Source organism: Nanorana parkeri, unplaced genomic scaffold, assembly GCF_000935625.1.
Source record: "Nanorana parkeri isolate BGI_ZX_2015 unplaced genomic scaffold, ASM93562v1 scaffold520, whole genome shotgun sequence".
Lineage (NCBI taxonomy): Eukaryota > Metazoa > Chordata > Amphibia > Anura > Dicroglossidae > Nanorana > Nanorana parkeri.
In genome coordinates this window covers 321,218-348,289 of record NW_017306788.1, presented here as the reverse complement: position 1 = coordinate 348,289, position 27,072 = coordinate 321,218, and the positions used below count along the sequence as shown (strand labels likewise).

Here is a 27,072-nt window from a genome sequence, read left to right as displayed (position 1 = left end):
ACCCATACATATATACACACACACACACACATACATACACACACACACACACACCATCTCTGCTTAACATCTGTTGTATTTTACTAACACATGGCTCAGGGAATTTAGGTCTTAACATTTACTTCAAAGCTGCAGTGGAAATATGCAAGTGTAGCACTAAATATTAGGTTTTCAAAGTAAATTTGTGACCAGCTATTAAAATGAAAAGATCGCTCCATTTAGAAATACAGGCAATGTAGCAATAACACAGGTAGACAGTAGATGGAGGAGTTCTCTGCTTGTATAACCTTAGTCAAAACACGCCTTTGAAGTATTAATGCATAATGTTTTGCACGGACAAATCATATGTCCTTATGATAATGTGCAATTTTCCTAATAAGCTTATAAGAACAAGATAAACAATTAGGTGCAGGCACACAAACTAATGCTCCGCATTATTCCCTACATGGAACAGTTGCATAGCTTATCGCTGTTTACTAAAAGAAAAAAAGTGGAAATATTAAAAAAGCAAGATTACATGGAGACCAGCCAGGTTATACATTTTATTTTCTGGAAAAATAAATAGTCCAAATGGTCACCATAGGCAAGGACTCTCTTCTTTACACCCTAGACCTAGCATGAACATGCACCATATTCACGTGTGTTTGTTCTCCATGTTTGCTGCCCTTCTCCGTCAATTTAAATGGATTCCTATATGTGCAACAAATGCGTAAAAGTAGTGCATGTAGCAAACATGCGACATGTGTTTAGCATTTTTCTTTCTGTGTTTGTGCGTGTTTAAATGCGTGCAAACCCGGAAGAGAAACGCGCGGACTCCCGACTGTACTTGGAGTGCCTTTAACTAGTAATGGCAATGCAAGTGCGTTTCATGTTTGTGTTCCTGCAACTCCTAGGTGTGACAATTTAGCCAAAATGCCTTAAAATCATTTATAGCACTCAATTATAGCATACATACTAAAAACAAAGAATAAAATCTGTTTAATAAACAATTTCCATTTGGCTTTGATTGGAAATTATGAGGTTTTTTGACACTTTCCCTTATAAATGCAAAAAGTACCCATAATAATTTCAAAGTCTCTTCTCTGATACAAGCAGTTTTAAGTTGTCTGAAGAGTAAGGGCCTGAGTCAGTGGGCTTTTGTTCGCTTCAGATGGACACTGTTTTCCAATACAAGTCTATAGGAATGCAAAAACCTGCTTGAACCAGGTCAAATACAAGTCAGGAGGAGGTCAACTGCAGGTCAAATGCTCCTATCAATGAATTTTGAATGATCTCAGAAGCATCTTAAACTGATGTCATCAACACAGACCCTTTGTGGGCGGTCAGACGTGAAAGTACAACTCCTTCACCTTCAGGCCAAAGGAAAAACAAAGTGGGACAAAACAAAGACTGTAATCTCAGTTTATCCGAGCATGTGGTGTAACTATATGGTGTGGAGGGGACCAGGAGTAGAAACTAGTCTATAAGCAGGATGAACAATAGCATCAAGACAGGTCTTGTAACTTACTTGATCAGGCCGCCACTGAAAAAATGTCAGATCCACAGACTATCATGTCAATGGTTATCCATAGACGCACACAAAATATGGGATTCAAATCATTGCAACAGTTAGCCAAAGGAACCTCATCACTAGAAGAAAAGATTATTCTTAAACACTTAACAGTTTGTTTTATTAACAAATAAAGAAACCACTAGTAATTTCCTACACTGATTGTTACACACATGTCTGTGAAGGTTCTCATTCATCCAGGTCATGGTATTTCTGTAAAGCATAAGTCAAGGCAACGGGACTTGCTGTATTTTTCTTGAAGACGTTTCACTGGTCATCCAAACGGCTTTCTCAATTCAGAATGACTTGTACAAAAATTATCTGGGAATAAATATGGTGAATGTTGTTCCAATCCACATAATCTGCTAGTCACAACCAGGTGTTGATTGTATTTGCATAATTGGAGCTAAAACAGCATTGTAAAGAGGCCATTTATGTAAAAATGGAGAAGCCAAGCTTGAATAGCTATATTTATTCCCAGAGAATTTTTTATCACTTCAGTAATTTTTATTTCACATAATAAGATGTTCACTTAGAGATATTTATATATTTATAATTTTTATACCACTTATTTAATAAGTCATTGTTAGATTCTCACTTCACTCCAGGAGACCCATAGCGCTCACTATTCTAAACCCAACCCTGCATTGTTGTATAATGTATTGATAGGATTAGTAATCCCCCTACAGCTGGTGCCATTCTGCATTAGAGTGTATGCTCCACTGTACAGACACTGATGTGACTGGCTCAGTGCTCTCTATACAGCAGTATGGTATATGTCAGAGCTATTTAAATGTTTAATAATTTTAGTGTGTGACTACGTGGGGTCATTAGATTGTAAGCTCCTCTGTACAGAGACTGGTGTGACTGGCTCAGTGTTATCTGTACAAGAGCTAAATAAATGTACAGTATAAATGTACAGCTTGGCCCCTTAGTTCCAGTGAAGAAAACTCTTAATGCATCAGCATACCAAGACATTTTGGACAATTTCATGCTCCCAACTTTGTAGGAACAGTTTGGGGATGGCCCCTTCCTGTCCCAACATGACTCATACCAGTGCACAAAACAAGGTCCATAAAGACATGGATGAGTGAGCTTGGGGTGGAGGAACTTCACTGGCCTGCACAGAGTCTTGACCTCAACCCGTTAGAACACCTTTGGGATGAATTAGAGCGGAGACTGCGAGCCAGGCCTTCTCGTCCAACATCAGTACCTGTCCTCACAAATGTGCCTCTGGAAGAATGGTCAAATATTCCCATAGACACACTCCTAAACCTTGGGGACAGCCTTCCTAGGAGAGTTGAAGCTGTTATAGCTGCAAATGGTGGGCCAACTCAATATTGAACCCTATGGACCAAGACTGGGATGCCATTAAAGTTCATGTGCGTGTAAAGGCAGGCGACCCAATACTTTTTGCAATATAGTGTATATTAGTCCGTATCAGACATAGAAGAAAAAAAAAATCAAACAGGAACAGACATCTGAGACTTATCAGTCTTCTTGCAGGTACCCCCGCTTTTCTTTGCTTTAAATTTTATTAAGGTGTAATGCACATCAAAGCAAGACTTACCCTTCGATAACCAGCAAGGCTACCCAAATGTCAGATATCTACATTTTTGTATACACCTACATAAATACAGGTCTAACTTGCAATATATGTATATGTTGTAGGTTTGTTTTGTAGTATACCGGTTCTTTAAGATAAAATACAAATACTATTGAGAGGTGCTGCACTATAAAATTAAATTTTTAACATATTTGTTTTTTTCTCCAACAGATAGAGGTTCCTGCTGACTGCTCAAAAATGAGCCGTCTGTCGCTACAGGCAACCAAACTTGTCTAGACAGATTCTACTCGCCTGACATGGGAAGCAGCTGGTTGCAATTTAATGAGGAACCTGAATATATATTTGAGGAAAGGCTCTGTGGAAGAGGCAGGATATGTAAATAAAATGTGTGCTGTGTGCTTTCGACTGCTGACATGATATAGACCTATGCACTGTTAAGTTTAGCAGCAGGAAATCTACAGAACAATTTACTATGCACTTCCTTAAGTCATGGAAATACCAACCACTACATTAGAAAAAAAAAAGGATACTGCACGCTAGCAGTTTTATTTCTTAGATGTACCACGATAGTCTTTTGCGTTGTGATTTTTACCTGAAATTAATCTCAAACAAATTGATATTGATTTTCAGAATTAGTGTATTAAGTGTTTTATATCCAAGGCAGTATGCTACTGTATAATCTTTAATAGCTTAGGTATTTGTATAATAAATATTGTGCAGGTGATAAGCAGGTCAAAGGGCAGGGATCTCAGCATAAGCCCTCATTCAAACGAGAAACAGGCGGCCCGTACAGATCCATGCTGCGTGCACGGTCGTTTCGGGCTGATGATGGGAAGGACAAGTGCTGCGTGTGATTTGTATGCAGCAGCCTGTCCTTCTCTATGGGAGTATGCTTCCGTACGCCGCCCTACGCTTACCCAACCTGCATGTCCGTGCTGGGTGCAGGTGTCCGTAATCGTACACTGACAGGATGGGTTGCCAACAAATTCATTATGAATGGGCTGCCAAAACACGGCAAAAAATATGTAGCCTTTTTTCAAAACGCAGTATAGAATGCACTGTATGTACACTGTGGTTTGCTGTAGCACATTCTACTTCAGTACACTCTACTGCACAGTGTGTTGGGGTGACGTTCATAATGACTTGTGCTTTTCAGCACACCTCAAGCACAGATACACACAGGTAAGTTTATTCTTCAAACTGATAAAGTATTTTCCCAATGGAATACAACATACAGAACAAAACATTTCAGCCTCTTAGCCAATTTTAAAAAAAGAGAGCAGACATTGCAGTAAATAGTCCACACTGTGTGAGCATTAATGGTTTTTCTCTTTGAAAAGCAGTAATAAGGTGATACCACTGCTTTATAATTTAGCCCCTACATAACTGGGCAAATCAGGTTTCTGTAAAACAGTCTTTTTTCCCACAGCACAGCTACAGATAGGACCCACCAACCCCCAAGAGCTCTCTCACTCTCAAAACACAGAGAGCCCCCACTTTTACGCATCTGTGTTGTCTTAGAAAAGAACGTTTTTGAATGCATTTTCACTACTGCAAAATGACTTGAACAGCTTTAAAAATCAAAATGATATTATATGTAAAGACAAACATTCTTTTTTTAGTTTTGGGCCGAGTAGGTAAGAGACAGAACTTTGTTATGTTTTGCTTTCAGCCTGTGTCCTTGCTGGGGAGATTCACCCCAGTTTTGTTTAACATTTTCAAATAAGTAAAGCTGTTCTGGTGACAGCTGTCTGATATTGTGTTACTATGAAGTAATTGCCTTTTACTTCCTGTTGTGTCTGTGGGACAGTATAGTAAAATATCCTTTGGACACAGAATTTAAAATAAATAAAAAATAATGAACTCTATTCAAAACTGAAAAATATATTTTTTTAAATCTTTCTGACCTTTTAGAAGCTTTGTTGCAGCAGGCAACAAGGCTAATTCAAGGTTTTTCTTAGCACCTTCACAGTGATTTGTCCTTCTAGAAAGTGAGAAATTTGAGGATTGTGTTTCTCTCATTAAAGACTTACACTTATCTTTAAAATTACAACAAAGGTGCCCTGTGAAATGTTAGTAATGCCAATCTAAAAACAGATACTTCTAGATAATTGCAGACTTTTTTATTCTTTGCGTACCTTATTTCCCTTTTCCTCCCCATTCTTCTCATAGTGGCCGTTTTCACTAAGGGCAAATAACTCCATCTCCCTTTAGTTCCGGGAACTCTGGCACATGTGACTAGGACATGTGACCATACAAATCATCTCAGGGGATTGCAGATGAGATTTCCCAGCAATCCTCTGCTGATGTAACCTACCCAGAATGCATATCTTAGGCATGGCCTGCAAAAATGCCTAAGAGGACCAAGAAGTGGAAAAACAGTAATTGTAAGAAAAATATGTTTATTTATGGCTGTGAAATTATTTCAGATCAGCATGCAGAACTGATGTGATTTTTACTGAAAGGGGCTATAGGTCCACTTTAACTTCATTACCATATAATGGAGAGCCAGGGTTGTAATCATTTAACCCCTCACAGCCTCTTCCAACATTACAACCGAAAGAGAAACAGAAATTGTAACTCTTAAGAAGCCAATAAACTCTAACCCAAGTAAAGACAATTTAACCTGCAAGAACTATTTCTTAAATACATTTTTAGTTTATACTATGTGAATGGACACATGTTACAAATATAAAATAGGTGTTATCGCAATTTGGCTGCAAAAGTGTAAATACGCTTTAACCCTTTCGCTGCCAAGCCCTTGCCCGGTATTTTTGATAATAGCGGTCATCAGCGGCTTCTGAGCTGCTGATGACAGCTATTAATTTAAAGGGGACAGTCTGCTGAACAGTTATACTATAAGCTGATGGTCGCTAAAGCGACCATCAGCTTATAGTAGAACTGTAAATGCCAGGTCCGTATGGCATACTGACCTGGCCAGCTGGAAGCACTTTTGTAGGTCCGTATGCCATACGTCCTTGGCAGCGAAAGGGTTAAGCATCATACATTATTTTTACAGCTTTTTTCAACTTTACACACTAGATGGAATGTATGACATAGATAACTATTCTCCATAGAAAGGAACAATTCTTTTGACACGCATGCTTCCTGAACCCCAGTAGCAGAGGGGATTCTGTATTTTTAAAATGATGGTCAGATAACTCAAAGTCCATAGCTCCAATTAGAGATCTGTTGTTTGTCTATAGGCAGCTACACAAGGTAAATTCATATTCCAGCCATAATTAACCAGTAACTTATTACATAATGATAAAGCTGTGTTTATGTAAAACAGTGTACTTCTATTCTTACATGACAATAAAATAATGCACTAGAAGATTAGCAAGGCTGTGTCTTATATTAGATCTGGGCTTGCAGTAGAAAAACACATTTCAGAATTAAAAAAAAATATACAGGGAGAGAAACAAAAAAAGTTTGGAAGAAGCATGATTTAAATGTAATCAAGGCAAAGTGAAAAGTATAGTAACCAATTCAACCAGTAAGAATTCACCTCTAATAATGCTACACACTTATTTTGCTTTCTTTATTACGTTACAGAATGGAAAAAGCTAGAATATGTGACCGTAACCCACACAGTTGTAACAGCTGCTCACACACTAGAAACTACTTTGATTATGGTAAGGTCATAAATACCTATATGTTTACTTGGCTACTATCACCTCTAAAGTGTATGTAAACCCAAAAACAAAACTAATATATTGCAGCTTACCAGTTCTTTTTTTTTTTCACTTGTACAAATTGTTACACACATCAACAACATAAAAAAAAAACCACACACACTATGCTTATGTACATAAGTACATATCATCGAGAGACTTTAGTGAGTATAATATTTAAAGCATTAAATATATATATAAAGTGAAAAAGCATTCCCTATTATGTGAGAAAATACAAAAACCCTCTTTTTTTCCAAAAACAATTTTTAAAAAAATTTAGGAACACATCAATCCTACCAATAATAACCATCCATTCCATAATTTATCAAAGTTAATAGGACACCCTCTGTGCCAATATGTTAACCCTTCTCTTCCCAGGGTCATATTGACCACTGTGAAAGTGTAGGTGGGTTAGATGATATCTACTTCTGTGCCATCAACTTCCTAGCTATAAACACAAGCCTAGTAATAGAGTTTTAAGAACCCTGTAATTGAGTTCCCAGACATGATACCCAAAAGACATCAATCTGACTAGTAGCGTTACTGAGTACACTATTTATAGTCTGAATCATACCCTCCCAATATCTATAAAGCTTGAGGCAGCACCACATAAGATATATTAAAAGGTACCATCTGATTGTCCACACCTATTACAAAGGGGTTTGCCTCCGACCCTAATAATAAAGTTGTTTTGGTGTACGATACACCTGATGCAATATAAATAACTGTGTCAATCTATATGTAGTAGAGATGGAAAAATCAGGTATTATCCTCAAGGCTTAAGCCCAACATGTTCTATTTTACCCACAAACCCACAAATCTTGACTCCATACTTCCTGGCATCTTAGTTCACCTTTAGATCTAACAGACGACAAAAGCTTAGAATATTTATTTGCTATTTAGCCACAACTAGTTTCCCTTGCCTGAACGATTACATGTAAAAAGGAACAATCTGAATATGTTAAGTGTAAAAGGTACGCTTTTGTGCCTGTAATGCATGACGCAATTGTAGATGGTGGGGGAAAAAAAAAAAAGGAAAAAAAAGGATTTATTCTGTTTATTCTGCAATGAAAACGGAAGTTTGAAGCTCTGCAAAAGATTTAATCACATTATCTCCATATACCTTATATAAATATAGAAGCCCTACTAAAGCCCATGATTCTAATCCCTTCAGTTTACAAACTTCTTAGAGAAGAGGATTGTGCCATAAGGGCATATAACGCGTATAGCCCCTATATTGTAGCTAGTCTTTCAATAATGACCAACCCTTGTACAAAAGCATCAATGTAGGGAACTTGGTACCTTTTTCAAAAGGTCCTGCCTCTAAGAGTGAAATCAATGGGCATTTTAAAAGTCTCCGTATCAGAGCTCCCTCGTCATACTTTTCCCACCCTGCCATTTGTTCCGAAATGCCAAAAAATATTGCTTTGGATGGGGTACTGCCAATCTCCCCTCACTTATAGGGTACTGGAAGTAAGTTATTTTATTCTCGGTGTCTTTTTATGCCATATAAATTCTCTGAATAATTTATCATTTAAAAAATATATATTCTTGATGGAATCCAGATTGGTAAATTATGTAGGAAATACAATAGCTTGGGCATCCAGATCATTGCTATCAAGTTTATTCTACCAACCACTGATAATGGCAACTTGCACCAACATTTACTCTTAGCTTGAAAATTACTTAATAATGGTTGAATATTTAGAGTAATATATTCAGAAATGTCACAAGAAACTTTGACCCTCAAATATTTAACAATTGGTGCATTCTGTATCTAAGTGGCACATTTGGCAATTGATGCTCTTTGGGGCCCACCGGCAATAACATAGATTTGTCCCAGTTTATCTGGAAACCAGAAAAGCCTCCAAAAGCATTTTAAAAATCTAATTAGTGCCTCCAAAGATTTCCTATTGTCTCTCAAAAAGATCAGAGCATCGGCATAGAATGCCACTATCTTCTACTGTTTCTCTTCTAAATCAGGTCACCGTCTCTGATCCCCTTATTGCCACAGCCAAAGGCTCTGAGGCTAATGCAAACAACAAAAGGTGACATCTGTCTTGTAACCTCTATAAAGGGGAATTGGTTCCGACAATCCACCGTTCACTTTTACATGTGCCCGATTATTAGAATACAGCAGCCGGGTCCAGGAGATAGATTGTTCATTAAATCCAAACCAATACCTGCCATAAATATTCCCACTCAACACTTTCATATGCTTTGCCTGTGTCCAATGATAGAATAGCCCTGTTTCCATTATTCACAACTGGTATCTGCAAATTAAGGAACACTCTACGTATAGTCTAAGCTGTAGAACGGGTGGGTATAAACTCTGCATGGTCTTGGTGAATAAGCTTACCAATAACCTTTGATAGCCCCACAGCCAGCACCCTAGCAAATGCCTTAATGTCAATAGGGAGACTGGCCTGTAGGACCCCGGAAGCCTATCATTCCCATCTGCTTTAGGAATAACCACGATAGCAGCTTTAACCATTGAGTCAGGCAGTTTCGTAGTCTGGACGGCCTCTTTAAAAACTTTCATGAGCTCAGGGATAAAAATAGAATCCTATCTTTTATAAATTTCAAATTGCAATCCATCTGCCCCTCGTGCCTTACTATTAGGGGCTGCCCTAAAAACAGCTCCGAGTTCATCCTGTGTTATCAGGGCAGTCAGGAATATATTGTTGGCTTCAGTCAACTTTGGGAGATGCACTGAAACCAGAAATTGTGTCAGGTCGTCTGAATCCTAAGAGAGTTTACCACTATACAGATCACAATAAAAAGCTGAAAAAATATTAAGGATTTCAGACAAATCTGTCACAAAATGATTTTGATCATTATAAATACCCTTAACATATGACAAAGCTTTCTGTGAACAAACAATAGTAGCCAGACAATGTCCGACCTTCTCCCCTTCCTCAAAATAAGGCTGTGAGGAGAAGGACCTTTTCCTTTGAGCCTTCAATAACCACTTATAAGACTCCTGATGTTCCAACCAAATCTTCCGATTCGATATTGTGGGACAGGCTAGATAGCTTCTGATTGTTGAACTGCTTCAGTAATATTGATTGCCCGGGCCCTAGACTCCTTTTTTTATCCCAAGGATCTCTTCCTTAAGTAGACCCCAGAGAAAGGCTTTAAGCGTGTCCCAAACTATAGGAGAAGGAGCAGTGAACCCATTAATGATCAAAAATTCCTGTAATTGTTGTAAAATATTATCCTGATTGGGAATTACCTAGAGCCAATAAGGATTAACTTTCCAGAACGCTGTTCTGCGCCTAGACTGGAATTGGAGGTATATCACCAAAAGGAGAGTGATCACGTGCTATGTATTGAGAACCTTTAACATATGGTAACATTTTCCATTTCCAAAGCCAAGTCTATATGAGAAAAAGTGTTGTGGGATTGTGAAATACAAGAAACCGGTCTAATCATAGGGTGCCTCAGCCTCCAAATGTCATATAAGCCAATCTACCCAATAAATCTAGCAGATTGAGTCATATCTTAATGTATTATCTAATGTCTAATGTATCTCTCAATGTAGGCTCTGAGTCTGCTGTTAACATAGCTATCACTGAATGATCCATTGTAGGAGCAGTTAGATTACTCAAAGTTTGTGTTAGTGGCAGGGCAGATTCATGTGCCCAATGAGCCTGATGACTAGATAGTGATTCCCCCATTTTCAGTGTTGTATCTCTGCTCGGTGTATGGGTGAACTTTCCAAATGCTTTGCAGTCTCCTTTCATTTATCCTTGCTCATCTTAGGGGGATGCACACCACCACCACCTCCATCTTGGGTATTTTGTACCACCATCGCCACCGCTGACTTCTTTATTTTTCATGGTCACATTTCCACCTTTTCTTTACTCCCGCTGAGCTTCATGTAGCTCTCTTTTCCAGCAGCACAGCTTGTTTCCATCACCAGTCAGGCAGCTCACACTGTCTCACTGAATAATTCCTTTCCAATCCTCCTCACTCAGATCACAGATGACCTCACACCACAGCTAGTACATGCCAGCAGCACTAGACAAGGATGGTCATGCAGAATAGTCAGCAGGAGCCTGAGCATGCACATCTACTCACATCCCGCCCAGAACACTCCCCTCAGCTTACCAGTTTTTAGATATGACGGCTGCGTTAGATTTTCTTTTTTTAATCTAAGAACATTTTCAGCAATTACAAAATACCTGTGAATCTTGCCAGAAATGCAGTGTCCTTGTTTCCTTCTGTGAGTCCTAAAACAACACACTTATATAAAGAACCTTATCTTTATAACCTAAACCACTAGCCCCATCAATACACAGTGTAATAGAGATGAACAAAGGCAGACCTGATTGAAGTCCAGGCTCTGCAACAGCCATGGCTCCCTCCATAGATACAGTGAAGCCCAGTCTATTTGACAATAATTGCTCTCTCCATAGGTAAAATGGAGAGATAAGCATAGATGTGAAGTGGCAAGAAGTATGTTATTTGCAGGATCACTAGGTGAAATAAAGTAAACAAAAGTGTGAAAAAGAAAACTAATGCAGCCACTGTAATCTAAGGACTGGTAAACATATGGCAATATATTAAATTTTTGGGTTTAGATACACTTTTAGCATTAATGAAATCAATGTTACAGTAAAGGGGTGCCACTATTCATAGCTCACCAATCTCTCCTGCTGTAGTTCTTCCCGTAGGACTCGGTCTTCTGGCAAAACATCACAAAGGAGAAAGTAGTTTTCTTGTTGTTCTATGGAATGATGGAAAAATTCAACTGTATAAGGCAGTGAAACTTTTATTTACCATAAATGGGTTAAATAACGGCAGTACTTTTCAAGTTAATGATGCTCAAGAAAAGCATCTTCACTTTTTCTTCCTGAAAGGACAGTGCAGAGTCTGATATGTGTGGAGTAGTCTGTAGAATGGCATATTACATAAGTACAGGACCCCCACCCCCTTCAGTAGCAAAACTTACATTCAGGGTCCAGTCACACCATATCCATTGCGTCCCGGTGCAGTTTGTGCCCGGAACGCACTGGATCGCATAGATCAACCCGGGGTGCATTCAGAAGCGAGAGGGGCGTGTCAGTGGCATTTATGTCAATGGCACCACAGACATGCCCCTCGCCCGCAGTACGACTGCCCTCACCGGAACGCGAGGTGCCGGAATGCCCTAAGTTCTAGGGCAATGCAATCTGAAAAAATGCTGCAAGCATGGCTTGATCTATGCGATCCAGTGCGTTCCGGGCGCAAACTGAGAGCTGCTGTCTGATGATTCTCCTTCCAAAGCTATATAGGGAAGCTGCTGAGGGTGTTCTCTACCCGTTGCCTTCGCTTCGACATGTGACAACACAGATCACATGGCCAAGCACAGTAAATATGTAGGGATGCATCAATAACTATTCACTAGAAGATGATCATGCTAGTATGAAAGGTTTCAGAAGGTTGACCGAAGTTCAAGTAAACAATTTACATCTGTCATAACTTAACAGTTTTTCAGTGATGACCAGATGTAAATGGTAAAGGTTTCAAAACTTGGCAGACGAGGTAGAGCGTGACTAGTAAACAAATCAGCAACAGGTCATCTTGGCTCCCTGGACGGCATTAGAGCGGAGAGCGGCCACAGCTCCCTCCCTCCCTCCCGCACGAGCGGAGAGCGGACAGCTGCAGCCAGGTACACATAAGACATCCCCCGAAAATAAGACCTAGTGTCTATATTCGTGGAAAAAAAAATATAAGACATTGTCTTATTTTCGGGGAAACATGGTAGCCACAGAAAGCCCCTAATGTGGTGAAACTTGTTAGAGGAGGAGAAGCAGAGTCTGGTGGTGAAGCACTATGCTCGATATATGACACAGAGCAATAAAGGTAATTGAAGAAAAAGTGGATAGAGCAGACGTGTGGCTTTTTGTATAACTTGGTTGTATTCCGGGGAGCTGAATGTTTATCCATTGCACCCGCAGACAGCAGAGAATAGCCCGGAGTCCACCTGGAGCAGTATCACTTTGCAGTGCTTTTCAGCAGTAGAGATTTGTTGTGAATCACTGTTACATACTGTTTTCAGCAGCTTCCCTGTGCAGCTCTGCTGTGGAGAATTGTCTGACACCAGCTCTTTGTCTAATAGCAACACAAATTGTGTTATTGCATGAAGGTGAAGGGGGGTATTAGCCTTGGTCCTCCCTAAAGCAGGGGCCCAATTGCAGCAGTGACATCTGCAACCCCTGTAACTCCTCCACCCAGTTTTTTTATAATGGGCCTCATTGATCTGACAAAAAAAAAGAGAGGCTGGCACACCCAACATGGCAAGCCCAATTATGCCACAAATTACCCTTCAAGCTAGGACTTTTTTGATGTCCAACAGTAAAGTAGCAAAGTAAAAATGCTTCACTCAGTCATAGTGATTACCCAGCATCCTGAAAAACATCTGTATTCAAAATGTTAAACAGGGATAGTGTTGGCATATATAGTCTATACAACGTCTCACTTGTCTACACATTAATCAAGCAATTTTATATCTATTACCTGTTCATTTTTGGGATATAAAAGAGAAAAAAAATCAAATTACTCCAGTGAATATGTATTCAGATAACATAGGATGAATGTGAACCTTGTTTATGATCTACAGTGGCTCAGTTCGTTGGATGAAAGAGTGCATTTATGTATACATTTTTACCAGATTCGTCACTTACCCTCTGGAGCTTGTGAGTTAGTCTTGATTACTGAGCAGAAGTCTGTTATCGCCTGCTCTGAAAACCTTTTCTTCCAGTACAAAACATAGCTAGGGAAAAAAAAAAAAAAAGCTTATGGCAGACAAATCGAGCAGAAAAAAACAAAACATTCTTAAACTACCATCTTGAAATATACAGAATATGCTGGAAAGATGCCATGATAATGCATTTCTTATTTTGTCATTTTCAATAAGACATATGGGGGGATTTATCAAAAATGGAGCAGACAAATTCTGGAGCAGTTGCCAAGGGCAACCAATCAGCATTATTCTTCAGTTTGCTCAGGTAAGATTTGAAAATGAGACAGAGAAGCTGATTGGTTGCAGTGCAAATCTGCTCCAGATTTGATAAATTCGCCCCCATACAGTATATGTCCAGCGTGCAACAATAAAACCATAGAAAGATACACAATACATTAAATGTACTTGACAGTAGAGCTTCTACTGAACAATAGCATATAACAGGAGTAGTACCAATAGCTGTTTACCTGGTCACTAGAAAGCGGTGTCTCAAGTTTCTTGAAACCCTCCCTGTGAGGTAAGATAATGGACAGGAACCTATTGTTGTGCCAATCTGAACACTAGTCCACCTGAAGGTTTAACAAGTGGTTGACATTTGTCACTGGGAATCTAGACATTCACATCTTGAGAAAGCTAGAACATTGTAGTTTAACAGCCCAGCTACATTCAGCTGTTCTCACTGTCCCCCAACCAGCTGAAGACCCAATTATCTACAAAATACCTAACTTGCAATATTTCCTGAAACTGGGAAAGCACCTTTAAAGTGACAATAAACCCAAGAGTTACATCTTAAAAATGCATGCAGGTACCTTAACTATTAACAAAATGTATCTTATTTGTGTATCACTCAGCTGTAGATGCTCAAATCATCTCTGAATTCATGCTGATACTGTTCTTCCTTTAACTCCTGAGTTTAGTGTCACTTTAAGTAGTACAAAATGCTGTAAGGCGTGAAGCATCTCATCTACCTTTGGCAGTTTGTGGATATGCCTCTGGATCAACAGGGGGTAGCTGTGAGTATAGCGTTCTGTTTAGGCTTTTCTTCTCCTCTCTTTTTTTTTTCTCCGTATCTCTATAGGTTGAACTCGATGGACTGGAGTCTTTTTTTCAACCTGACTGACTATGTAACTATGCTAAATGTGGGTGTGATTCTAAGAAGCAAGGTTCATAGTGACCCATTGTTCTGCCTGGATTGAAAAGGATGCAGCACTTTGTAAGCCAACCAAGATCATGGTTGCACTGTGAGCACACAGTGATATGTTAGAAAATGGCATAGGCTTGCCTTCATAAAATAACCCCATAAAAAAGTGACCATATTTAAAAAGAATTCTTATTTGGTGTAGTTTATGTAAAAATGCAGAAATATTAGCACTGGACAATTTCCAAACCTGGTAAACAAATAGTCACAAGGATGAAGGAAAGCAATTGGTTATTTTCTTTTTCTAGATTTTCAGTGTAAAAAAACAAAATGTACAAAATGTATGATGTACTGACTGAGCATCTTATAGGGTGAATGTTTGTTGCATTTCATATATCACTACAAATCATTTTGGGCCCATTCACACCAGATGTGTTGGTGCTGTGCTGGCCATTTTTTCCAGTGCAGCGCCAACGTAAGACAAGGCAATCTGCCTTGTCACAGATGGACACCATTTACACCACAGTGGCATGCGCTTAAATGGAGTACGACATGCAGTACTCTTTTAGCACAGCAAGATGCAATGCAGTACAACCACCTTGCACCCTGCTGTGCTTATAAAACTGAATGAAATGTGAAAAAAAAAAAAGTAGTACACACAGTGCAATGTGCCAGGATCGGGGATCAGCACTGTGCCAGGCACCAGCTGTGCAATTTAGCGCAGCGGCTTGTGTGAATGGGCCCTTAGTATGCCACATGTAGCACACTGCTAAAAGACAACAAAACTAGATATCTATTTACAGCTCATGAAGCACCATGTAAAGCGATTTGTCCAGCCTATTACCTACAATAGAACGCAAAATAGCAATTAAAAAAACAAAACATGCACACACAAACACATATACACACTCACCACACCATCCCCCTGGTGTATAGCAGTTTTTTTATCATGTCCATATCCGACTAGTGGTTCATCACTCCCCTTACATCTAGTGCTTTTATGCCCATGCACCTTTTATCTAGTGCCTTGTTTGGCCTTTAGACTGCGCACCCTGGTGTCTACCAGTTTTTTCTAATATATATCTTCTATTACCTATTCAAATGAGATTTGAAGTGTCTGTCTGAGCATTGCAGTGACAGATGGTGATGTCCCTACTGTACTGTTCTTCTGAGGAACTGCTGAAAAGGAAGCTGTACCCAAGAGGTTGCACAGAAAGCATCTCCTTACTCCTACTTCATTCATTCTGTGGAATTGTGCTTTCTCCTCCTTTCCTGCAGCTTTTGGATCACTAACGCCACCAGTCATTAGATCACCAGCCACCAGAAGGGTGGGTCTGACATGAGTAAGCAAAGCCCTGCTTTTCTCACAAGATGGTCATCTTCACAGAAAGACAAGGTGTAAAATGGAGATAAGGTAAGTTGGTCCTGGGGAAAAGATCAACTGCACAGTGTCTACAGACAATAATGGTACCAAGTCTTTTGCCCTTTGTTATTCACAGCTTCTACAGTAGATGTCCTCTTTAAGAGCAATACGATAGAGTTTATATAATATGGACATATACTTTGGTACACCAATTTGGCTCTCTTTTATACCAACTCTGGTCAGTAGTAATATAGTCTTAAGAATGTGGTCTTGGCTTTGAATCCAACAAATACCATTGTATTGTTTCTGAAGACAACCTATTAGCCCCGCCCGTGCGCGGCAAACTGCCCAAAATTTAAAAACAGGCGGCGGCGATGCCTGTTTACATGCGAACGATACAAGCTATAGAGCCGAAGTCTGTTTTGGTTATGGTAGTTTTTTTTGCGATTTTGCGGGTGCGCGCAATTTTTAAGCTTGACATGTTTGGTGTCTATTTTCCCGACGTGACCCGATCTTTTATATTTTACCAAAAAAATTGGGTAATAATGATTATTTCCTAACAATGTAAGAAAAAAAGTTTTTTTCCTCAAAATTTTCAGTAATTTTTCCTTAATTTAGTAAAAAATAAAAAAAACCCCAGTGGTGATTAAATACCACCAAAAGAAAGCTCTATATGTCCCCAAAAAAATGGTATAAAATTAATTTCAGTACAGCGTTGCATGACGGAATAAATGACAAAGTACTGCAGCGCTAAATACTGAAAAATGGCCTGGCCAGGAAGGGGGTGTAAACACCTGGTCAGCAGGTTGTTAAAGAAAAAAATTATTGGTAATACAAAATGAAAATGATTGGATCAAGTACACAGCCAGACCCAAACGTCATAGGTATGCAGATTTGGGCACAGTATATTATTATTGTTGGGGTTTTTAAAAAAAATTATAATTAACAACCATAACAAAATGACAGATCATCAGATTTTAATTTATTATACACACCAGCCCTGCATTGTATATGAAGAATTATAAACCCCTCACCCAAACTGGCTAATATGAATGCTTCTTCTCGTCATAAATGAAAAACAAAACAAACAAAAAGCAATTAATATTCATGTAATTTTATTGGTATCCATCTACCAGTGGCTGCCTCATTTCCCACCCTCGGCTTATATTTGAGTCAATACTTTTTCCCAGTTTTTTGTGGTAAAATTAGGTACCTCGGCTTATATACGGGACGGCTTATACTCGAGTATATACGGTAATTATAGTTTGAGGGTTTACTATGATAACATACTCTGGCATTGGTGGTCTTCCTGCTGCAAACTGAACCAAGGTTCCAGCACTGCAAAGCCACTATGCCCACCAATGATCCAATGGACACTGACTGACAACTTTATTAGGTACACCTGTTCAATTGCTTGGCAACATAAATTGCTGAAATCAGCCAATCACATGGCAGCAACTCAATGCATTTAGGCATCGAGGACGTGGTGAAGACGACTTGATGGAGTCCAAACCGAGCATCAGAATGGGGAAGAAAGGGGATTTAAGTGACTTTGAACATGGCATGGTTGTTGGTGACAAACGGGCTGGTCGGAGTATTTAAAAAACTGCTGATCTACTGGGATTTTCACACACACACAACCATCTCTAGGGTTTACAGAGAATGGTCCGAAAAAGAGAAAATATCCAGTGAGCGGCAGTTGTGTGGACGAAAATGCCTTGTTGATGTCAGAGGAGAAGACTGGTTTGAGATTATAGAAAGACAACAGTAACTCAAATAACCACTCCTTACATCCGAGGTATGCAGAAGAGCATCTCTGAATGCACAACATGATGAACCTTGAAGCAGATGGACTACAGCCGCAGCAGCAAACTACACCGAGTGCCACTCTGTCAGCCAAGAACAGGAAACTGAGGCTACAATTCGCACAGGCTCATCAAAATTGGACAAAAAAAGATTGGAAAAACGTTGTCTGGTCTGAGGAGTCTCGATTTCAGCTGCAACATTCAGATGGTAGGGTTAGAATTTGGCGTAAACATGAAAGCATGGATCCATCCTGCCTTGTATCAATGGTTCAGGCTGCTGGTGGTGTAAGGGATATTTTCTTGGCACACTTTGGGCCCGTGATGCTATCATGTCAATATGGACCAAAATCTCGGAGGAATGTTTCCAACACTTTCTTGAATCTATTCCATGAAGAATTAAGGCAGTTCTGAAGGCAAAAGGGGGTCCAACCCGGTACTAGCAAGGTGTACCTAATAAAGTGGCCGGTGAATGTACTTTCCTTATACATTTCTGTTCCTCAAGGAAGAGGTACACTTGCTTGCTTGTAAATATAAAACAGCACTTTGGAGAGAGGCATAATTCTGTGAACAGTAGTTGTACTTCTTCTAGAGTATCTGTAATTTGCAGCTTCACCATGGTAACTGCAGAACTTCTCACAAATGCTTCAGAATCTACTTTTCTCTAATGCTTGTTTATCTAGAGATGAGGTTAAAAGGTATTTCTCTAACAGTTAAAAATATTATGTATGGGCAAATCAATCTTCACAATTCCCTGCATGGCGTATCTAAACAGGAAAATCTAATATACTGCAGCTTTCCAGTCCTTAGGCTGCATTAGTTTTCCATTTTCCTTTATTTTCACCTAATAAATCATGGAAAACCTTGCAATTCATGACCATGGGCTGCTATGCTCACCCACTACACTGTGGGATGGACATCAAATATATCTTCCTCTCTTCACCTGCATTACATGGGGGTGGGGGATAAGTGGTTTACAGAAGGAAGATTATATTGCTTGATTTATCATTTCAGCTCATCAGAAGTAACAAGGACACTGCATTGCTGGCAAAATCAAAAAGCTATTTTCTGTACCTATTAGGGATATACTTATTACAGATACTTTTCCAGCTCCAAGACTAGAGGAAAAAATCAAACGTTAGGAGGCAGCTGTCATTTTTAAGGAGCAGACGAAGCGCCTGGGATTTGTACATCTGTTTTAATGTATGATTATTTTTTTTTTATAAATAAATATAAGGGATGCACCAATACAATTTTTTTCCAAGTGTAAGTACTAATACTTTACTGTCCGGCCCCTCCCACTAACCTCCCACTCTCCTCCCACAGCTCACAGCCCAGAAGCATGGACAGCCAGCGGCGGTCTACAGTGGGTGAGAGTGCCTAAGTACCAGACATGGAGCGGAGTAAGGCCAGAACCATGTATGGACTGGCAAGCTAAAATATATTACAGTTTTTTTTCTTGGGTTTAGATATACTTTGAAAACACTAAGGCCTTGTTCACACCAAGCGCGGAGCAGGTGCAGAGCAGCTCAGTTGCAGACCGGATCAAAACTGCGTCCAATGTATTCCAATGGTATTTTTAGCTCCAGTTCACATCGCAGCGTTCAGTTCCAGAGCAGGTAAAAAAACTGCAGCAGGCCCTATTTTACCTGCTCTGGATCTGCAAACGCATCAAAAACGCATGCAAATGCCTGGAACACACTGAAAGCCCATTTTAATTTTTTTTTTTTACGTTGTTTTTTTAAAGCCAAAAACGCATCAGAAACACGTCAAAAACGCATCTAAAAGACTAGCGTGCGTGTGCAGAAACCTGACCGGATCTGCTCTGCATTTGGTGTGAACAAGGCCTAAACTACAGAACTAGGTTAGATACTGAATACACAAAATAAACTGAAATTATCCCCAATCAGTCAGAATCCATCCAGTGACTGCAAGCTCCTGTCCTTCAGACTAACAATTTGGATAGTCTTGTTCTCAAGAAGGTACATAGTTGTGACCAAAACAATAAAAGCTTTAAAAGTTAGAAGCCAGTCAAATAGAAGAGGCATAACCTCAAACTGGCATAATAGGAAATAAACTGGAGTTGATAATGCCCAATTCCTGGTTCTATTGTGGAGCTCATTACCTGGCAATAGTGGGATTAATGTGGTGGCCGCTACCTGGTGGTCTCTCCTGGGTTATAGTGGTTGCTTTGCCTGGTTCTAGAGCTTCTGGGACCCTTATCTTCAGAGACATGGAGTATAAACTGATAAAAATACAGGCCAGTGTATTCCCTGGTTCAAGCATGGCTCTCTCAGTGAACTCACTGCAATCACATCTCCTAACACACCGTAGCATGAAAGCGAATTTTTACAGCACAGAACCCCGTGAGAAGCACACTGAATCTGAATGCAATATATCTTTTTTTTATAAAACGAAGGTAAACTGATTGGACTTGTTAACCTAAATAGAGTTGACGTTTTCTTGGACAGCATTTGCAGCTCATTGATTGATTTTACTTGTTGCCTGATGCAGCAGATTGTATTGTAATTAGACGTTAATACAGAAGGTAAATAAACTAAAACAGATGCACAGGCAGCTCCGGAAACTGTATATAGTCACTATATAACTAGAGTTTTATGTATATGGCAAATAAGCTAGAATGACATACAAGCAAAACGCTAGATAATCACTATATTCAGGGGTATGGACACTTTTAAAAAAACTACTTGTCCAAGGACTAAAGCTGGAACCCAATACTTGTCCCTTATGATAATCTACTTGTGATACAAAAATTAATTGTAACCAAAACTATATTTAACCGTGCTAAGAAGCGCTGACCAAATAAGTGCTCACAATTTGCGAGCGAAATTCTAAATTCATAGCACAGGGCTGTGCTGGACGGCAGTATAGGGGACATAGTACACCTGTATCGGTGGAGGGGAAGGACGGTTCGCCGAAAGGCATGTATAGCGGGGGAGAGGGGGTCATATTTGAGCATGTAATTCAATTTTCCCAAATTACATTGTGCGTGTTAGAGAGCGTAATAATACGGCACACAGTGGAATGGGGCAGCACTCCACGCGCGTGTGTATGTGTACACACACACACTGCCCTAAGCGTGCATTTATTCGCATGCAGATGGCCGGAGTGGGAGGTTGGTTTGACCTTTTTTTGAATGATTTTTTTTTCCACTTAACTTTATTGCTATCACACAGGGGCTAACAAGTCCCTAAATCAGGGATAGGCAACCTTGGCTCTCCAGCTGTGCTGAAACTACAAATCCCATCATGCTTCTGCCTCTAGGAGTCATACCTGTGGCTTGCAATGCCTTATGGGATTTGTAGTTTACGACAGTTGGAGAGCCGAGGTTGCCTACCCCTGCTCTAAGTGATAGCGTTTGGAGGGACAGGTCCTCTTTATGGAGCCTGCCCACCAATACAGAAGATAGAACACAGCATTTCTCGGGGTGTGCGAGGGGACGGATAAGCAAGCTGCTACAATTGATCTGGGTGGCTGTACAGTCACCCAGATCACTTGTACAAAATGAGTGGCAGCTCCCCTGCTCTATATTTAGCCCTGCTTGCTGGAAGCAGAGCTAAAATGTAGAAAAAAAAACACCTGCCAGCACCGGAGCTGCATGTCCCGGGCATCGGGTGATAGGAAACCTGCACCCCTGATATGATTAGAAGTTTAGGTATAGGGAGGGAATTTATCAAGTTCGTTGCATCATCAGCATCTTTTAGGCCCCGTTCACACCAGGGCGGTTTGGTCGTGCAGATTTGCCTGTGCTGAACCGCCAACATGAACAATTCCATACATTCCTTTGTGGACCGTTCATGCAATTGCGCGGCTCCGCGCGATCCGATCCGCCTGTCTCCCAAAATGCTCCATGAGCTACTTTTTCGCGCTGGTCAGCGCATTTTCCATATAAATGTAAATGGAATTGCGCTGATTAGCATGTTTTTAATTGCATTTCAGTGCTGAAACACGAAAAAAAAAAAACCACCCAAAAACGACCTTTCAAAAATCACGTGGAAACGCTTCCGCCCCGATGTGAATGGGGCCGGAAACAGTCACATTCCTGATTTCTAGAGCATATAGTGACAGATTTATTATCCTAGTATATGTTTAAATCTAATGCCTTCATAAGTAGAATTGTCTCAAAATTACCCCGATCTCTAAACAGTTGCAGGGAACCTCATGGATGACAGCTGAATAGTCCTGAAGTGTTTAGATGACTTGAGGATATGAAGCTGAATTATCTTTGGGATACTTGAAGAAGTGCTCAGGAGGACTTCTGGAATGTGCGACAGTTTGGAGGGTTTTTATTGTCGCAAGTGCTGTACGCAATTACTGTGCAGTTGAGAAATTATGCAAAATGTCACAAAACATGTGCAGGGAGTCACAAACAGGAATCGGTCGCAAGAACACTTCAAAAAAGGCGCATACAGATAAAACTTTTGCGGATAGTTAGCGTGACATTTTGTTGCAAACACGTGTTGCCGCTTGTTCCCAGCTGTAAAGATTCACGCTCTCTCCATTTGTCCTAAAAACCATAGTCATCAAAACTGAATGTGAGGAAAAATCCAAGGGAGAGATTTCTAATAGGTTGCAGGGGCACTGTCTTGGGGCTCATTCACACAGGCAGTGTATATATGTGTTTAGAGAACATTTCTGAACACATAAATTAGAGGTGCACAGAAATGAAACCGAAATAAAAAAAAATGTCAGGTCGAAACCGAAAATGTTTTTTATTTTAACTTTTTTTTTTACAAAAGGAACAGTCTAGTATGATTACTATAACCACAACTATGAATGAACACGAGGTGATGTAGCTCACTCCCATTCAATCATATTTGAGGATATAGTAACCATACTCTGTCCTCAATTATTTACAAACACTCAGCGATCGCTGTTTGTACCGCTCTCCTTCCTGACAGCTGTCACAGGAGGCTGAGCGAGTCAAGCTCAGCCTGCAGTGACAGCTGTCTCCGCCCACACATCGTTCTGTGACAGGAGGCTGTGTCGGAGAGACGCCGGCCGCTCACAGCGCTCAGCCGCCTGTCACAGTTTCTCTCCTCCTCGCTGGGACACAGAGCAGCACCCAGCGGGGAGAAGAGAAAGCAGGGATGCGCCGCTATATCGGCCAGAAAATTGTTTTATTATGCATTATGCCAAAAGTGCAATTTTCGGCCGATATATCGGTGCATCCCTGATATAAATGTATATTGTTGATTTTCAATGGTTCCATGCAGACTTTTGGTTTGCCAGCTTTTACCTGCATTTAAGTTTAGCTGTGTTTAGAGAAAATAGAATTTTGTAACCCAAGGATCCAATGAGAAGCTGTACACAGCTAAACACGTGTAAGCATTTCCAAACGTGGCTTTAGGGCCCATTCACACCACATCCAGATCATCTCCAGACCAGATTGTTTCCGGACCCAAAATGCATCCTAATGTATCCCTATGCTAATTCTGGCCTCTGTTCACATCAGTGCAGTCCGTTCCAGACCAGACCAGAAAAATACTGCTGGTCTTATTTTGTCTGGTCTGGAATGCACTGGAAGGCATAGAAATGCATACATACGCACTAGGACACACCTGTATGACCATTTTAAGCTAACAACAACAACAAAAACCCCAAACGCGGCAAAAAACAATGCACTGCGTTCCAGATCTGTTACGGAAAATGGTGTGAACCTGCCCTTAAGCAAGAACATCTAGATACAGGAAAAAGTGCATCTACATGCAGGAGAAGTTATCTGGGAAGTCTAAACAATGCTTTACAGATCACTTTATTCTGCGTTTAGATTTTCATGCTGGAAGCTACATTAGATGAGTTTACATGCGTTTAGAGTTTCTAATTAAATCCTGGATGCACAGAATTCTATTTTCTCTAAACACAACTAAAATGAATGTGAGTAAACGCAAAGTCTGAATGATACCACTGAAAATGAATTGCTGTACATGCATTTAGAAATGTGCTCTAAACACATATAAACACAGCATGTGTGATGAGGCCTTGAATGTTGTTTTTACTTCCCACATAATTACTTCCCACTTCTCCATTCAGAAAAGCTAAAACGTGTCATTGTGTATGAGGCCTAAGACAATATTTTCTTCACTTTGAATAGATTTCCTCTTGTTTTCTGTTGTCACTACAGGACAGGAAGTGAAGAAACATCTCCCCAATGGGATACAGAGAGAAAACAAAAAACAAGTGAGGATTTTAACCCTTCCCTACTGTATCCAAAATGTTTGTGGGGTTAGATATACATTATTCATGCTGTCCATGAAAATCATTTATTCTAACAAGGTTATCATCAATAATAAAACATATTGCTTACCTCCTAAAATTGGCTATTAACTTGACATCGGCAATGACAAGCTTATGCTCAATAACCATGTGTTTGAGAAGTCCATCCTTTTCTGTCTCCTTGTGCAGCTGTTCACAGAACATACATGGCAAAGACACAACATCGCTTGGGACATTAATAGGCCCTGGACTTTCTGGAAATGACAGAGGCTCCAAGATGCAGTCCTTGATATCTGCAATTACATTCAAATGAACTCTATGATACATATAATAATACACTTTCAGATATCCAGCAGCAGAAAAAAAGAATCAAATATTGTCCTTTGCACTACACTACCAAGTCTGGAAACAGACATTTTGCTGTACAATTCTCAGCAAGGTAATACACACAAAAAAAGTTCATTCTGATGGATTACACAGGCATGCATGACTGCTTTACCAGTAAATCTCGGAAACACTTTCATGAGCAGAAAGGATGTTTCAAACAATTTATTTCCTGCAATATGTACACCGGATTAGCCAACCTCCCCCACAGCTTTAAACGCCATTAACAAGCTTGGATCTATAGATGCTTAGCATGCACATATTCCACAGATGGATACCAGAGCACTTGTGGAACATATGTCCCCATTCTGCTGCAGGTATTTCAGTTGATAGCCCTGAAGACAGTCCGACAAATACTGTATTTGGCTAAAATGAAAATATATCCTAGTTGGACACAAAAAAAAAAGTTACATTTATTAAAAGTTTTGAGTTGCAGCTTCAGCCATTTTTGCTGTTATTACCACTGCATCAGGATCTGTTTACTACAGCAAAAGAAGGTTTACACAGCCTCTCAATTATGTGTTTAAAAATATCAAAGATACATGCTTCATTCCGTTCTGAAGAGTCAAAATGGAGCATACTGGAGATCAGCTTTTCTCAACCAGGGTTATGCGGAATCCTAGGGCAGCCTCTTTCAACCAGGGTGCTGTGTCCTTCTGGCTTTCTCAGGGGTCCCTTTCATTTTCACACAGAGTCATGCCTCTCCATGGTGCAGGTGGGCCAGCCACCAACACAATGGAAATTAATAACACTAATGTAGGGAGGGTGGTTTTTAAAAAAATAAAAGTGATAAAGTATGAAAAACAAACCTGCTGCCCCCGCCATTTTCATGCAAATAAACACACGCGTAGAACATTGTGCGTGTGCGTTTAGTGCTGCCGCCATTCCATTGTGGTAGTCAGGCAGCAGAACTCTTTACTCGTTTTATGTATTGGATTATTTGCACGAGTACGAGTACTCATGCAAATACTCGGTATCGCCGCCGATACCGATGCTTGTATCGGTGCATCCCTTATATATATATATTATATATATACACACACACACATATATTTACACTTATTGTTATTGCTGTTACATAGGGGGATACAATCCCCCTATATAATAGCACAGGTACACTGACAGGTCCTCTTTATGGAGACATTAGGGGTCTCTAGGACCCCTAATGTCACCTGGAGACCTCAAAAGAAGCTGATGAAGCACAGATCTGCTTCATCAGCTTCTTCTATCTGGCTTAGGAGCCAGATGACTGACAGGTGAATGAGGAAGTGATGTAATACACATCACTTCTGCATTCACACTACAGAGGGAGATCAGCAAGGAGCCGATAGCTATAGAGCCGCTGATCGGTTGTATGCGAAACAGACGGCTGTAGAAACGAGCGGGTCTTTCCTGCCCGTGCGCTAGGGGGCGCGCGCGAGCAGGAAAAAATGCCGCCTGGAGACAGCAACCCACTGATGCGAGTCTGCCGTCCGTTTTTTCTTAATAGGCGGACGGGAAAGAGGTTAACATGGGCTTTCAGTGCGTCCCAGGCATTTGCATACGTTTTTGATGCGTTTGCATGCGTTCCAGAGCAGATCCAGAGCAGGTAAAATAGGGCTTGCTGCAGTTTTTTCACCTGCTCTGGAACTGCACACTGCAATGTGAACTGGAGCAAAAAATACCATTGGAATACATTGGACGCAGTTTTGATCCGGTCTGCAACTGCTCTGCACCTGCTCCGCGCTTGGTGTGAACAAGGCCTTGGTTCACTTTAAGCCTGATGAAGGGGACCCTGTGCGGCCCCAAAAGCGCTTGTTTCCACTTTAAGTGACTTCAAAAATAAAAATTAAGATTCACTAAAACCTTGACGTATTCTGTCATATTTGGAGTGCTGATGACATCTATATACAACGTTTTACTTGATACGGCGCCATCATTAGTCATTGCGAGCACCCATTTTTCCACATGGGAAGTCCGGTAAGGTGTGCTACAGGTCCTTGGACAAGGCCTTACACACACACACACAATGTGCATTAAAGTGCAAGTTCACTTTCCCAGGTAATATGGGAAAATGGAATTACCCGATAAAATCTAACCTCCCCCTCTCCCAACTTCTCTCCCCCCCCCCTGGCTATATTTACCTTTTTGGCTAACAGTCCCTCCCCTCTGCCAGCATGGGTGTGCTATATGTACCCCATACTGCTGTCCAGTGCAGTCCTGCCCTATGCATACTGAATTTCGCAGGCACATTGCAAGCACTCATTGGTCTGCGTGCTCAGGTGACCGCGCTGACCAGTGAGAAGCGCTATTTAGCACATTCAAATACATTTTGTTTAGGGATGCACCAATACTAGTATTAGTGCCGATAACGATTATTTGGACGAGTACTTGTACTCACCCAAATGCTCCGATAACTTCCCCAATACGGGTACTTATGGCCAGAGGAAAATTTCCACTGACCGGCACTGCCATAGGGGAGCATGGAGCCGGCTTCACGGACAACCAGGAAGCCGTGAAGCAAGCAATGACCCGCCTCCTGGTTTTCTGATTGGCCGGGAAGCCGGCTTCACGGTCAATCAGGTCATTACTCGCCGCCTGGCTTCCTGATTGGCTGGGAAGCAGGCTCAATGCCGATTGGTGGAGGCG

General features: G+C 40.5%; 1 protein-coding gene across 1 annotated transcript in view; it reads right to left on the bottom strand.

Annotated features, from left to right (window-relative positions):
* Nucleotides 1-27,072, bottom strand: part of ZNF277 (zinc finger protein 277) — a 67,351-nt gene that overhangs the window by 32,221 nt on the left and 8,058 nt on the right. Inside the window, exons 2-4 of the mRNA XM_018561381.1 lie at nucleotides 24,152-24,353; nucleotides 13,462-13,550; nucleotides 11,440-11,522 (exon numbers count right to left, since the gene is read on the bottom strand). Of these exons, the coding sequence (XP_018416883.1) occupies nucleotides 11,440-11,522; nucleotides 13,462-13,550; nucleotides 24,152-24,353 (374 nt within the window). The remainder of the gene's footprint in view (nucleotides 1-11,439; nucleotides 11,523-13,461; nucleotides 13,551-24,151; nucleotides 24,354-27,072) is intronic.